The following is a 15,418-nucleotide window of genomic DNA, read 5'->3' as shown; positions in this document are numbered from 1 at the left end:
ACCCAGCCGCTTGGCAAGGACACAGTGGTCTGTCTCCTGCCGGGGTTCACCACAGGTGCAATACTAGCCTTACGGATGCTGCCTGCCAACCTTGCAGTGCTGACAGGCTCCAGCAGCAGGATCCACTTCCAGGACAGCTGTGGAGGTTGGGCACCATCTCCTCATAGGTGCTTCCTGCCAAGCCCTTCCTCTTTCAAAAGACACCACCCGCTTTTTGCCCTCCAGTCCTCAGTCCCTTCCAGCTGATTATTAACAGCCGTGCCAGGACTGGTGCTTCAGAGGTACCATTTGGGGAGATCCTCAGGGTCAGCCATAGGAGTGCTTAGTACAAGGGGTCACACAGCAAGCTGAGGAAAAAGGCCCTCACAGGGGGTAGGCTGTTGGGATGGCATCAAGAGTCATCAATTTCCCTCTGACGCCTTACATTTAAAGCCAAGCCTGGCAGTTTTCAGCACCCAAAGGCCTCCGGCTCCGTGGGCTGGTGCATTACTCAATTCTTTGCCTAGCAGCCCAGGGAGAAGCTGTGCTTCCATTGAGATCTCATCCCTTTACATCTCATTAATGGAAATCCCTGCTTCTAGCTCTCCTTGAGCGAGCGTAGGCACCACTTACCGCCTGAAGGGACGCTCAAAGACAATCCTCACTTGGGTAGGCTGGTTCCTTGCCACCCCCAGCTTCACCAGGAGCAGGAGCGGTTGTTCTGCCTGGGGACAGGATACAGTGCAAGCCCAACTCACGACAGCCACAAGACCTGTGTAAAATTGGGCTCATCTGGAGTGACACATCCCCACAAGGGCAAAAATGAAAACTGCAGCTCAGTGCCACTGAGGTTACATGGCACCAAGGAGAAGAGGATGGGGAGGAGGAACAGGGGACAAGACTCCATGCCGGTGTTTGGCAAGCGATGAACAAAGGGACAGGCCTGAGGTAAAGCAGCCGATTCCTTGAATGCTGTTTGAGGCCATCAGGCTCAGGCCATGTCTACACTATACTGTAACAGAGCACTATACAGGCAAAATACTCCTAGTGTGATTGCAGCTTAACCAGCAAGACTGCGCTTCTGCTGACATTGCTTATTCCAGCTGCCCTGAGCAAGATAAGCTAAAGTTCTGTTTTGGTGGGACAGCTGGATCTACACTAGTAGCTTTGGTTGGCACAGCTCAGTCGGTCAGTGATCATTGCTCGCTCTTCACACCCCAGACCGACAAAGCTCTGCTGGCAGAAGTCTGTAGTGTAGACATAGCATCAGCATCCTGTGTGGAAAGGGTACAATGTACTGCACCTTGCCCCCAGCTCTTGCTAAAATGCTGAACTGGCTCCCAGCTCATCAATGCTTCCTCCTAACACACAAAAGAGGGCCCTGTTATGGTGCAGCCCCACAAGCAGCTATATGGATCTAGTGACGCGTCGGCGTCGGAGCACTGACCCTCCCCATGCCCAGCATTTCCTGCTCTCCCTGGTTACTTGCAAATATTTTATGCACACTCCATGGTGGATGCAGCCTGTAATTAGGATACAGGAGAAGAACATCATTCTCTCTAGAAAGATACAGAAAACTTGGCTCACGGTGTAGGGGGAAAGAAGTACAGACACACCAGCAAGTAGTTTATGTGCATTTCTATTGGATATGAAGATACATACAAGAGATCCCAGACACAGGTTATCTGTACCATCGCAAAAAGAGTTTGTGGATTTCTAAACAGCAGGAGCTGAGGAAAGTCGGGATACAGGCTGCAGCCCTTCACCTTAACTAACCTTCCAAAAACGAGGCGTGGTCCCGTCAGGTCATAAATACATTCTCTTGCTCAGTAAGTCCCAGTTTGCATTGAGAGGCAGAGAGAGACTTCCCTGAGCTGACAGTAGTGATACTTCAAGCAAGGGGGCCAGAAGACAAAACCAAAGCCAAGCTCCATGGAGTACGTTTCACTGACTGAAGGAGAGACCCAGGCTCATCAGCAGGCTAAGACCTTCTGCTCTGTGAAGACCAGAAAGATTCCAGCTTGTTAGGTCCTGTCTCCACTAGAGACTTACTGCATTAACCGGAAAAGTCGTACTGGTTCAATACTGTTAGAACTCAAGTGGAGACAGGACGAGTGTACAGTAGCACCTTCTGCTGGCTGATCCCCAAAACAGCACTGTGGAGGGTTTACAAGGCCCTGTGCAGCTGCCTAGAGAAAAGCTGCTAAGCAGTGTTGCCAGAAGAGAAACAGTGGGAAGAAAAATTAAAGTTCCCCACCAAACGGATCCAGTCCAAGTAACATAACAGAGCGGAGAGTGACTGAACTTTACTTGAGCTGATCATGTTTGGTTTTAAGCAAAGGAGGATGGTACTGAAAATAAAGTATATTGTGAACTAAAGTTTTAGTGAGGGACTGCCCCCAAAATGGGGAGATTTACGTGAGTGGAGGAGTTTAGAGAGATGGTTAGACTCCCAAACTGAAGTCAGTGGGATTTTGCCCCCATAAGGACCTGCTAAAGCAGCAGATTCCCCATCGCATGGGACTGACAGGATGGACAAATTGTGCGCGTCTCTCACACTCTGCTGAAGGGAGAGATTGCATGCATCCATTCCTCTCAGCAATCTTTCCCTGCAGAGCAGCTGTCAGTCTGCCAGCCAGGAAGACGGTCAGATGGGTATGTTACTGGGGAAGGGTACTTGTGAATGAGGTGCTGTTACGACAAAGTCAAAAGGAGCCTGCCAGAGCACTGGAGCAGCAGCAACACGTCACAGCCAGTAGAATATCCATGTGGACATAGCTCCCTTCTCGGGGCTCAGCCCAGAGCACATTGCTCATGGGCCCAACTATTCAGCCAAGGAGAAAGAAAGAGGTTTTGTCTTTATGGAACCACTGCTTTGTAAACACCTACCGTGGGGCAGCACAGAGGCCCTTCCACAGGGATAGGAATCTAGACAATAACCTGGAGGACCTCCTCACCCCCTCACGGTATTCATGTGCAAAACAAGTAGGAAGTAGACCTTTGGATTAACTCTTTAATACACTTGTGCATGTGTGCGTATAGCATAGAGGCAACTGTGAATTATAAGGCTATTGAGATATTGGCAGGTTCTGGAAATATCCAAGGCCCAGAGGGACAGCCACTAGGGGGCTTTCTGATGTGTCCAAAACCCCCACGGTTTCTCCATTTCCTTTTGCTCCCATACAATATATGGACTGTATGACAAAGAAAAACAGCCTCTTCCCTCTTTCTTCTAAGGGAAAGAGAAAGTGCTAACCAGGAAAAAATAAGCCAGCACACCCCAGCAGCCTGCCTACAGCCAGGCTGGTTTAAAACCAGGAAGGAGAAAAAGGAGCATCCAAGGCTGGGAAATGCTTCAAATTCTCCCCATTTCCACACTCTGCTTTAAAGTCACGTTGAACGCAGAATGGCTGCAGACCGCACTCGTGACATTTCCAGTTGTTTGGATGCTATGAGCTGGCGGGAGGGACTGGAGACAGTTCGCCCATCTGGCCCCCTGGGCTGCACTAGCTTTTAAAAGGGCATCACAGCCCACCACTAACAAGGTCTTTTAGCAAAAGGGCCAATCAGTTGAAAATCCGTGTATTAGATATCCACGCACACGCAGGGAAGTGGGTCAATCTAGTTTACATATTTCCATATATAAAAGTGTATGTTGCCCTGCACATCATTTTATATATCATATATATTTATATATATATGTATATATTAAAAAAAATCTCCAAAAGCCTAAACTGGAAAATCTCAAAGCCCCCAGTCCTGGGACTAAGGAAAGGACATTAGATCAGTCTGTGGAACCATTCCTATGTTACCATCCCTTCCCCTATCTCCACCTGCTGATCCAAGGGCTTAGTCAGCACAGCGAGAGCATTCCTCAGTCCCAACCTAACCCAAAGCTCCTATGCTCAGTTCTCCAGGGTTCTCCGCAGGTTCCGTGCAGTGCATCGGCTTTGCTGAGCGAAGACAATCCTCCCTGGGGCACTGCTGTGCTACAGCGCCCCCTAGTGCCGGCTCACCAGAGCTGTCTCGAGACGGGTCCTTTAGGGGTTCCAGCGTGTCTGCTTCGGCCTGGGGCGTATGGGCGCACAGGTCCTGCACCTTCTTGTTCAGGTCATTGCGCTCGGTCTGAAGGGCTCGGCACAGCTTCTCCAGACGCTGGATTTTCACCTGAAGCCCTTCCAGCTCCTTGTCCCGAAGGGTTTTCTGCAAAAAGAATCAACGGTCCCTAAGCAGTGAAGGTGAGGAATTGAGAGTCTTACAGCTAATACAGCAACCGAGGGACTGAGGCGGGGGAAGAGAGGCAAAGGGAAACTCCTGGAAGAAACAGGCCAAGTTCACAGGCAAACACATCAGCAGTCAGCGAAGGACCCAACACTCATATGCTGTCACCATCCTTTTCAACCTGCCTGTTCCCCGGGGCGCAGGGAGTGACTGTCCATCTCGGCAGCACCTTTCTTTCAAGCATCATCATTAACCCTTGCTTCCCCACCACGAGTCTGGTGAGTCTCGTTATCCCCTTTGCCTTAATTTGCCCCTCTGTACACTAGGGGAAGGGACTTGCCCAAGATCACACATTGAGTCAGTGACAAAGCCAGGAACCAGACTCCTGGTACTAACTCCCAGGCGCCTGTTCTAACCACTAGATCGCTCTGACGCATTCGCCATTGGCGATTTGCCAGTCTCGGTGTACCCAGTAAAATGCAGAATTGAACCAGATGCCTGACTAGGTGCTGCAGCATGGTACCAAGGTTGGGGCTTACCTCCTCGGCCATCTCCAGCAGAGCCTTGTTGCTGCTCTCCCAGCGAGACCGATACACAGTGGTCTCTTTCTCCAGCTTCTTGATCTTTTTTGTCATCTGCAGAAATACAGTAATAAAAGGAAAAGTGAAACAGCGACACAGAGCGTCACGATCGGCCAGTTTCTCCAGCACTCTCGAGGGGGCATGGACATTCCCCGAGCAAGGGGTCAGATACCAGCCAGCCAGCCCAGGAAAGTGCAGCAGCCCTTCCGCCTTGCCTCATCTCACCCACTGGAGTCAGTTTCACTGAGAGGGAATATACTGACCAGGCCTCCCCAAGCCACCCATCCACCAGGGCACAACAAACCTAAGAGATCGACCAGGGCACAACAAACCTAAATAAGAGATGGGACTAAGCCGCTCCCACGCCCAGCTCCAAACTCCCTTAATAACCTTTGGGAAGGCTCAGGTGCAGGATCTGCCTATCACTGCTAACCCTAGACCAACCTCTCCCACCCCATCCCAGACCAACTCCACCCATCCCATTCCACAGGAAGGCTCCTTCTGCTAATGGTTGCTGAATCCAGCTGGTTTACTTCCTAGGAGTCGGTGGCTCCTGGAGGATTTCTGAGGATGGTGACAGCCTCCACGTAATCAAGGAGTTGCTGCTTTACCAGTTTGGAAACCCAGTGGGGATGGTGGCAGACAGTGGCTCTAACACATCAGGGAGGCCCATGCCAGCTCTCTGGCCAACAGGGGGACAGCCACCGTACCTTTTCCATCTCCTGTTTGAATGTAGTGAACACCTCACTGCTTTTGGAAAGCGTGTTCTGAAACTCCTCAAACTTCTCTGTGTAGAGGGCCAGCTAGAGAGAGAGGGAATTACAGCTCAGCGCCAAGTACTTTGACACTGCACAGCAGGCATCTTGTTGTTTCAGCCTCCCTTCCCCATTCCTCCCCAGTTCAGTGTCCAGCATGAGAGAGGCTGGATTTCTGTGAAGAACTGAGCTGACTCTTAGGGTTCAAGCCCTTGTGGTTCAGCAGAACTCAGAGCTGTATGGTGTAACTCGCAGCACCAAGCTGCTATGCTCAGAGTCCTGGACTAGACAGAGGGGAACAATCCTCCCATCTTGCTTAGGCCCAATCCTGCAAGGTGGTGCATGCCCTCAACTTCCACTGACTTCAGCACCTCGCAGGATCAGGCCTTCTGTCCCGTGTGAAAGGACAACCTAACCCCAGCACTGAGAAAGATGCTGGTAAAACCGGGGCCTCTTCCTTCCTCCAAGGAAGCAGAGAGGTTAAAGGGCTTGGGGAGGTCCCACCCTGCATTGTACCTCCTGTGCTGATGGAGACCTTCCAAGCTTTGAAATCCAGGAGCCAACACACCAGTGCAGACTGCCCCCTCTCCCCAGGGAACCAGGTTTCCTTCCACCTCTTTGCAGGATAAAGGGAACCATAAGAGCCAGACAGCCTGGGGCGTGCTACCTCACCTGCTGCTTGAGATGGGTCTCCTGCTGCTTCATCAGCTCACACATTCTCTGAGACTCCACGGCCTCTTTCAGCAGCTAGAGGAGAACGAGGGAGATGGGAATGCAGTTAGCTAACTGGACTCCAGGGAAGAGCTTGAGTCCATCCTAGCTCGGGTAGGGGCAGCTGGGTCAGAATCAGACACACCTGCAAGGCAGGGTCTTGGCACTGATCCAGTAGCAAAGCATAGCCAGTGCTGAAGAACAGACCAGGGCGTCTATTGCTGGGGATTGCCACTGCAGAGCATACTGGACTGGGACAGCCTCATCTGGCTGGGCAATTCTTTACCTCCCAGCAGGCCAGCTGCTCTTAGGAAAGCCTTAGCAGGGAAGCGAGAGCTAAAAGGTTCAACAGGATTTGCTAAGATAGTTGCCAAAGCTGGAGACTTACAAAGTCCTTCTCCCGCTGGTGTCTCTCCTCTGCCTCCTTCAGCATCTCCTGGGCCTGCTGGAGCTTGGCATCCACCAGCTGCTGCTGCAAGTCCTTGTGTTTGAACACCTTATCGATATGCTGCCAAGGGAAATACAGGGGATGTTACTAACATGGTCACCTACGCTCTGCTCCCCACATGGTGTGTCAGCGATCCTGCAGGAGCAGAAGGGCATATGACCCCGGAGGACACTTCCACAGGCCGCCCAGTGGCCCTGTGCATTCTATGTGGGACATGCCCACTAGCTCATAGTATCTGGGTTAGCAAAGGAGGGACCTCAATGTTTTCGGTTCCAATAAGCCACGTGACTGCATGGGGGAGGCAGCAGTCTGGTGCTTAGAGCACAAGGCTCCTCCGTTCTAATCCTCTCTCTGCCACAGGCTCGCTGTGTGGGGCAAGTCACTTCACTGCTCTATGCCTCAGTTTCCCCACCTGTAAAATGGCGATAAGGAGTATCAGGTAGGTCTGGGGGGACTAGCTCTGTGCAGCCAAGAGCCCTGCAGTGCTATCTTGACATAAATGACTATCATCCCAGTCTCCAGGAATCCACATTGTGTGTGTGTGTGTGTGTGTGTGTGTGTGTGTGTGTGTGTGTGTGTGTGTGTGTGTGTGAGAGAGAGAGAGAGAGAGAGAGAGAGAGAGAGAGAGAGAGAGAGAGAGAGAGAGAGAGGGGGGGGGAGAGGGAGGGAGGGAGGGGGGGAGAGAGAGGGAGGGAGGGAGGAAACATCCCCCTCCCAGCTGCCCCAGGATTCCATCTGCTCTGCAGAGCTCCCGCCCTATCCCTGCTAGGCCCCCGTTTTTCTCCTCTGATGGGTGCCCCACCTCCTCCCGCAGCTCGTACTGCTCAATGAGCTTTTTCAGCCTCTCTGCCAGCTCCATGTTCTCCTGGCGCAGCTTGGAGTTCCGCTCGTTGTGCTGCTCCATCTGCAGCTGGATGTCATTCAGCGTCAGCTGGAAATGGGACGTCACTTCCTTCCGCTTCTCCTCCTCCTCCCGTGCGCGCTGGACGCCTTCCTCCTTTGGGAGAAGAAGAAAAGGAACAGAGGGACCCAGGTCAATCCTCCGTGTAATGCACAGGGAACATCTGGACCAGCTGACCCACAGAGCAACTTACCCAGATCACCCTGCCCTCCAGGGCACAGGTGCTATCCTTTAGGCCAAAGAGGAAAGAGGTTTGCATGGCCCCTGCCCTGCATCCTCCCATCCCCGAGCCCACCTTGGTGCCCTTTTCCCCCCCATCTCCAACTATCTATCCACCTGAGACAAAAGGCAGACAATGGACAAGTCGGATGTGCCCATTTCAGCTGTCCTGCGCTGGGTAGGTTTAGCGACGGGGAAGAGATGGGCAGTATCGTGGAGTGAAATCTAACACAGGGCTATGCAGAAAGTGGGCTGCCCTCAGACAGTCTCACACAGAGCAGACTGACCTCCCATGTGGGGTAAGGCTGAACGCCAGATACTGCATCCTACCCAGGGGTTCCCAGCTATGAAAACTCAAGAGTGCGACTGGTACTCCTGGTTCCCAGCTTCCCACCTTACCAAAGAGCCTCTGTGCTGGATGCCAGGGCACTGCCACTGCACACCTCCTTCATCCAGGACGCTCTAGCCCATCACAAAGCACCAGTTGCTCTAAACTGTCTGACAGTCTCACTAGACATGCCAAATCCCCAGCCTCTCACTGTCTGTGCAAGCTAAGAAGCAGTGCAAGGTTAGCACCCTAACAAATGGCAGGCAGTAGGCAATGGCTGGTACGGCCAAGCCCTCACTCTGGTAAATGAGTACATTTGCCCTAACAGGTTGGCAACCACTGATCTGGGGAAGAGAGATAAAGCAGAGTACTGTTCTGCTGGTGCCTTTCTCTGAGGTTCAGGGCCCCCAAGGTGGGAAGCGAGGAGGCTCTTGCCTTGAGGGTGCGGTTGTGTCTCTGGAGCTCGCGGCACAAGCTCTCCAGCTTGCTGCGGGCCAGGATGGCCTTGCTATGTTCACTCCTCAGATGGTCCTTCTCCTGCACCAGCTGCGTCTGCTTCTTCTGAAGGATCTTCATCTGCTTCTGGGAATTCCTGTGCTCTTCCAGCTGGAGGAAGGGAGAAGCAGAGAGGGACAGATGCAGCAAAGCAGACTCCAGCTACACCCCAGGGAGAGGGTTCTGGGTTCAGGGGGAGAATGTTCTAGCCCCCAAGAGAATAACAATAGCATCACAGTGCAAACAGTCACTGCAGTAATGAGGCCTGGAGAAATCCATGGCTTATACAGCCCCCTATTCCAGCAAGAGCTCTTGCTGGGCACACCACCTTTCCTGCAGCCAGGGGCTGGCTCTAGCATTAAATACTGTCCTTGGCTTAGATGCGGGTGGGGTGTGGAGTGCAGTGTTATCTCAATGGCCTGGGCCTCGGCCTCTATCCCTGGATTCATCACTCTAGAGGAACTTCTTTGGGCACCATTTGCTACTCTGGATTCTGATGGAACTTATTTCTGTGAAGACGGCTCTGAGTCAGGCTGTTCCCTGTACGGCTAATCCATATCCATGTGCTTCTTTCAGGTATTACAGTAGCTCTTATATTGTGGAGAGGGAGTGATGCAGGGGAAATTGGGAGTCAGGATTCCTGGATCCCATTTGTGGCTGTGTCAGTGATACTGGGGCAGTGATTTCCCCTCTTTGTGTCTCAGTTTCCACACCTGTAAAATGGTGATGAGGCTACCCACCTTGTAGAGGAACTGTGAGGCTTCTTGCATGGAAGGTGTTGTAGACATGCTCAGTATTAATCAACCCTCACAAACTCCATGAGAGATGGGTCAGTATCATTATCTCCTGCTCTAGTTTCTCAGAAGGCCAGACGGGACCATTGTGATCATCTAGTCTGATCTCCTGTATGGCACAGGCCATAAAACTTTCCCCAAATAATTCCTAGAGCAGATCTTTTAGAATAATATCCAATCTGGATTTAAAAACTCTCTGGACACCTGGGTTCAAAAAATGCAGCTAGGCCCCAGGTTTAATAACTGCAGCGTATGCATGGGCTGTCCCCCTCAACCTAGGGCCACGTCTGTCTCCTGTGTCGCCAAACAATCTTGATCCCTCGGCAGCGAGAGATGTCTCCCGCCCTAAAGCCTGTAGTGCTAGGAACTGACCAGCTCAGCGTATTTCTTGCACAGTGCTGCCAGCTTCTCCTCTGGGGTGCTCAGCGTGTTCAGTGTCTGCATCAGCAAAGTGATCTCCTTGCCTGGAATGCAAGACATAAAGCAGAAACAGCTCTTTCACACAGAGCTCTAAGTCACAAGACAAAGGGGAAGCACCCAGGTGGAAACCAGAAGCTGCTAAATTCCCTGCTCCAAATACACACAAAACCACAGCTAGGATCCCGGATGCACTTCCCAGATTCTCCACGTGAATTTGAGCCACCAGTGTAATTTAGCTTGGGGTGGTTTCCTTGGGAGGATGGACTCCAGAGACCTAGGTTCAATTCCCTGCTCCGCCACTGACTTCTTGTGAGACCTTGGGAAAGTTACTTAGGTCCAGTCCTCAAAGGAATTTAGGCACCTCATTGATTTCAGTGAGAGGTGGGTGTCTAAACAGACACCTTCCCAGGCCTAATTTTTAAGCCTGACCCAGACCCAAGCCCACCTGACGTAAGCCCAAGAAGGTCAAGTTGTTTCCCGACCTGACCCCAACACTTCCCCACCCCCGAACCTGCATCAGCACCACTGCCATCTCCTGCTGGGGGTTGGATCTGCTCCTCAGGCCTATGGGGCCAGTGTGGGGGCAGCTGCAAGTGCCTGCATGCACTGTGACTCCTCAGCACAACCAGTCTGCAGCACACACACTGCAGCGAGGTGGTGGTGCTCGGTATGAGCAGGACATGCAGCCACCCGAGTGCTGACCCCAGGCGGGAGGAGTGCTGACCAGAGCCAGTCTGGTTGTTTTCCTACCTGACCCGGACTCGACACCTGTAGTCAAATCCCATGGGGTTCGGGTCAGGCTGCAGGGCTCTACAGCTAAATACCTTTGAAGATCTGAGCCTCAGTCTTAGCTCCCCATCTGCACATGGGTCCCATGAGAATAAGTACATTAAATCAATGAGATGCTCAGATCTTCCAGTAGTGGGGGGGGGGGGGGGGTTATATCAATACTAAGATAGATGGCTGGATAAGCAACTTGACCTAGGCCGCACAGACAGCATGTGGCTCAGCAGGAAATAGAACTTGGGAGTCTTGGACTCACACGTCCAGGTTTAACTGTTAAACCACCCCAACCTCCGGTAAATGCAGCGGAGGAAAGACGTTTAGTGCATAGTTGTGTGAGCAATTTCATGCCTAATTTGTAAATGTAATTACAATAAACGTAGATGTAAATTAGACAGGCAATTGCACACTCGTTTTGCATGCGTACCCTATTTGGAAATCCTCTGTTGCCAGCTTATGCAGATCAAACAGGGCAATTTACTTTCTCACCCAAATGCAGGAATGACTGATGGTCTCTGTAGGATCTCACCTGCATCCTTCTCTTTTACTGAGAGGGGGGGGGGGGGGGAAAACAGTTTTCAGAAGCCGTGCACTCAGCCTGGCCTGAAGTGCAAAGCTGTACACGCCCTGCCCAAAACTGTGTGCACCCGGAATTCAGAGACTCCGTCAGTGCTCAGGGTTGGTCTGTGCCTGAGCACAGGGTATATTTCTTCACATCCCTATGGCACATGGAGCCATATCATTTTTCAACATTGCTGTGCAGTGCATGGTTAGGATGCTTATTTCACTGGCTTTAGCATAGGGCAGTTAAATCACTATGAAAATGGAAGGTCCCAGGAGGAAAGTTCCCCACCCCAGGCAGGCCACAGACCAAGGCTGGGAACCCCTACCGAGACCCTTGGCTTTCTTCTTCTCCTGGGCCCGTTTCTGATCACGCTCCCCACACTCGTCATTGGCTCGGAACGCTTCAGTCCCCTTAGAGCCCTCCTTCTCTCCATTCATCTCAGGGCAGCCTGGCTCCTGCTCGCCATTCCTGGGGGATTCGCTCCGGCACTTGTCTGCTTCGTCTGGCTCCGTGGGCTCGCTCTGCCCACCATCATCTCCTGGACCTTCCTGGCTGGCATCCACACAGTAGGTGTTCAAGATGTCCTCCAGCTGCCTGCTCAGCTCTTCAGAGACATCACACATGGCAGGCTGGGAGGATTTTGTCTCCTCCTCCACACAAGAAGCTATGGGAGACAGGAGAGGCGAGGACAAACGCATGACACTTTCTCTAACAAAGTCTATCCTGCTAGCTCCTCTCTGCGGTAGCCCTCTGTAATAACCAGAGAGCAGTGGAAAGGCTTCCTACCAGGGCCAGCAAACTTTCAGCAACATGCACTCTCCCGGGGTACTGCATCTCTAACTAGCTGCTCTGACAATGGAGCTGCACTTCTGGCTGAGTTCCCTTCCAATCTAGGGAGCATCACTAGGCTCCCAACATCTCACCAGACCCCAAATTTACTGGTCATCAGTGTGGATGGCAGGGTTAATTTCAACTAACTACTTACTTAATTAGAGGGCTTTCCCTAGCTGGAGGGTTATTTTTGTTGTATCTATAGCACCAACAGCAGAGCAAATGCATAGGCTCGGGGGTAGGGGTGGGGAGGGGGCGGCTAATAATAATGCCCAATACAGCAGGTCTGTTTGATTTTTTGACCCAAAGGTCCTAGAGGTCAGAGCAACAGATGAACAGTAAATAATTCAATACAGCCAGGTCAGAACCAGTGGTAGATGCATCTTCACCCCTTTGTATCCACCATCCCATACACATGGTTACTACTTTGGGACTGCACATATACAGATATTACACACACCTGATATGAAACCCAGGACGCTGCTTCTAAAGCCACAGGCCTCCCACATGTGAGTGAATGGAAATTTGTTACAACAGCCACCCCAGAGAGAAAGCCACAGCCAGACTTGGCCAGTCAGTTCAAAACAGAAACACACCCTCATTCTTATCCTGCTCCTCACTGGTCAGGCTCTCAGCATTGCCGGCAGCAGAAGGCTCAGAGTTGCATGTCCCAGACTGGCTTGTGGAGTCCCCAGATTCAGGGGGTGCTGCAGCCTCGGCTAAGTCTCCTTCCTCTAGCACCAGATTGCTGTTCATTTTGGGAGGACTAGCAGGCAGCAGAGCAGCTTTGTTCTCCCCACCTTGGTTCTTCATCAAGGCTTTTCTCCCCACTCAGTCCCAATAAACCCTGGCGAAAGAGAAATGTCACCTGAGTTTAGTTTTAAGAAATGAGGATTCATGGGATTTTTAGCAGAAATCACCACCCTGCAACAGATTGACTGCTAGGTGAAATCAACAGGGATAGAAACATTCAGAACTGGGAGAACAGGGTTCTTCACTGACCCTCCCCATCCCCTACTAGCTGTAAGACTCATACGCTGCCTCTTACTCAACAGCAGCTCTGTTAACCCACTCTGCTATTGGAACGCGCATGCATCCTCTCTCTTATATCCCCAAGCTATCCCTCTGGCCATAAAGGGTTCATGTCAGGATAACTGTTCCTCCAGCTGAGTAAACTGTTCCTCCAAACCCCTGGATTAAATGGTTCTCTCACTTTTGTATTCTGCAGACCGCAGCCTTCTGATAGAGCCAGGTCCCACCCCTCACTTCATGCTTTGCTCTCAGAACATTTCATTCCACAAGCCACCAGGGAATGCTTCGCCTTTACTAAGCACACAGGCCCTCCTAGCTCAAGAGTGATGGATGGAGGCCAAAATCTTGAATCAGGACTCTCAAGACAGAAGGGGGGCCAGTGTCTATTAAAACAACAGGTGCATTTGGCTGGAAGGAAAGCATGCAATTTCCAAGAAGAGCTGGTGGTCAGCAACAAAGAGCTTTATCAACAGCTCCATGAAACACAACTGACAGATGGCAAGCCAAATTCCACCTTCTTTCTAGTTTCATGCCCCTCCAGGGATACTCTCTCTCCCACCCTCAATCTCTCATTCACCACTCAGATGACAGGAAAAGCAATTGCTGCAGCAACTCTGCAATCTCCCATTTCAGAGACACTTAATTATGAAACACAGGCAACTTATCTGTCCCAGGACAATCTGGATCTCACATATGACAAGAGAAAAACTTTGTCTCAAATTTGGGCACAGCTACACACGGTTAACCTATGCCTCTTCTCGGAGGGCAACACAGGGCGCAACCAGCCACGGGAAGAAGTTAAAAAGTAACAGGGGCCAGGCAAGCACGGCAGCTGTTCATGCACAGGCACCAAGATGGCCCCATCTCTCACACGCAGGCCTAGCAGCCCTGATTTCCCACCGTGCATTCAGCCCCTTTGTCACAAACGCTCCCTCTCCCGGCAGCCTCCCACGCTCTGCTCACATCACTACGCTGCCCTGTGGTGCCACACCCGATTCTACAGAGCCCACGGGCGCCACGGCCTCAGCATCCCCTGCAAGCGCCCTCGGCCGCCACCCCCCCGCCGCCCTGGATACCCCGCGACCCCCCCGCAACGCGCCCAGCCCTGCCCCATTCACACACATGTGCCACACCCCCCCCGGCCTCGCGCGGGCTCCCTCTGCCCCGAAGGTTGCAGGCAGGGACGTCACCCCCTACCCTGCAATGACATCACCGACGTACCGCGTGACGTCACCGCCGAGGAGCTTGACGCGGCTCCCTACCCTCAGCCAATCAGTAGCGGCCGCACTCCGGCAGATTGGCGAGCCCCCTACATTCGGGGCCGCACTGCCCCCAGCTCCTCCTCGGCGGCCCTGCTTCCCCGCGGCGGAGCTCCGGGACGGGGCAAGCGGTGGCAGCCTCCAGGCCGGGCCTCTGAGCGGGTACGGAGGGCGCATGCGTCGTCACCCGCCGGGCCCGCCAGCCAATCCGCGAGCGGGGCGGCGCGGGGCCTGCCGGGAAATACAGCTCAGCGGCGGCATTCGAGGCGGGCAGCCGGTGCGACTACATCTCCCGGCGTGCCTCGCGCTAGGGGGTGATAATACATCTCCCGGCGTGCCTCGCGCCAGGAAGCGCATGGGCGGGGCAGTGCAGGCAGGAGGAGCCCCCTCCTCATGCCCTAAGTGGCGGGGGAGAGAACTGTGAGGAGAGGGGGCAGGGAGGCACTAGCCCAGGGGGGTGGGGAAGCACTAGCGGGGGGGGGGGACCTGTGAGGAGAGGGGGCAGGGAGGCACTAGCCCACGGCGGTCGGGAAGCACTAGCGGGGGTGGGGGGGAGCTGTGAGGAGAGAGGGGCAGGGAGGCACTAGCCCAGGGGGTGGGGAAGCACTAGCGGGGGGGGGTGGGGGAGCTGTGAGGAGAGGGGGCAGGGAGGCACTAGCCCAGGGGGGTGGGGAAGCACTAGCGGGGGTGGGGGAAGCTGTGAGGAGAGGGGAGGCTTCGCCTCATGCACTAGCCTGGCTGTTGCAATGTCTCTTAACCATAACTTCAGCAGCAGGTTTAGTTCTCCCGCCCCCCCCCCCCCCCCCGGCTTTAGGGCAGGGGCAAAGGCAGTTTTTTTGTTGGCTCGTCCCGAGGTGGGTGGAGGACAGGGGTACTAGGCATCTGGTTTTCAGCTAGAACACCTGGTCAAAAAGGGACCCTGGAAGCTCCCATCAGCATTGCTGACCAGGCTGTTAAAAGTCAGCAGGGCAAAAGGCAGGCTTCTTGCTGTGTGCACTCCCTGCCTCAAGCACCGGCTCCGCAGAATGGGAGCTGCAGGGGCGGTGCCTGCAGTGTGCACTGCTGCCTGTCTGTGTCTCTGCCTAGGGGCCAGACA

General features: G+C 53.1%; 1 protein-coding gene across 2 annotated transcripts; it reads right to left on the bottom strand.

Annotated features, from left to right (window-relative positions):
• Window positions 1-1,602: 1,602 nt before the first annotated feature.
• On the bottom strand, window positions 1,603-14,493 carry TXLNA (taxilin alpha). Of its 2 annotated transcripts, none has more exons than XM_044997875.1 (11): window positions 14,285-14,493; window positions 12,628-12,878; window positions 11,526-11,864; window positions 9,805-9,896; window positions 8,579-8,749; window positions 7,498-7,692; window positions 6,636-6,755; window positions 6,209-6,283; window positions 5,492-5,584; window positions 4,740-4,835; window positions 1,603-4,182 (listed from the first exon to the last, which is right to left on the bottom strand). In XM_044997875.1, exons 2-11 carry the CDS (start codon window positions 12,842-12,844, stop codon window positions 3,865-3,867), a joined length of 1,716 nt encoding a protein of 571 aa, XP_044853810.1. In that variant the 5' UTR covers window positions 12,845-12,878; window positions 14,285-14,493; the 3' UTR covers window positions 1,603-3,864. The 2 variants fall into 2 exon arrangements, with proteins under 2 accessions (XP_044853810.1, XP_044853812.1); XM_044997877.1 differs by lacking the exon at window positions 14,285-14,493 and adding an exon at window positions 13,245-13,783.
• Window positions 14,494-15,418: the final 925 nt, after the last annotated feature.

Source organism: Mauremys mutica, chromosome 23, assembly GCF_020497125.1.
Source record: "Mauremys mutica isolate MM-2020 ecotype Southern chromosome 23, ASM2049712v1, whole genome shotgun sequence".
Classification (NCBI taxonomy): domain Eukaryota; kingdom Metazoa; phylum Chordata; order Testudines; family Geoemydidae; genus Mauremys; species Mauremys mutica.
The sequence above is the reverse complement of the archived record's forward strand: the minus strand, read 5'-3'. Positions and strand labels throughout refer to the sequence as shown.

Excerpts from the sequence above, each read along its gene's own strand:
- TXLNA (XM_044997875.1), bottom strand. The coding sequence starts at position 12,844 with ATGAAGAACCAAGGTGGGGAGAACAAAGCTGCTCTGCTGCCTGCTAGT. Across the intron at positions 7,693-8,578 it reads GACACAACCGCACCCTCAAG|GAGGAAGGCGTCCAGCGCGC; the intron begins GCAAGAGCCTCC and ends CTTCTCCCAAAG. Across the intron at positions 4,836-5,491 it reads TCAAACAGGAGATGGAAAAG|ATGACAAAAAAGATCAAGAA; the intron begins GTACGGTGGCTG and ends GTATTTCTGCAG.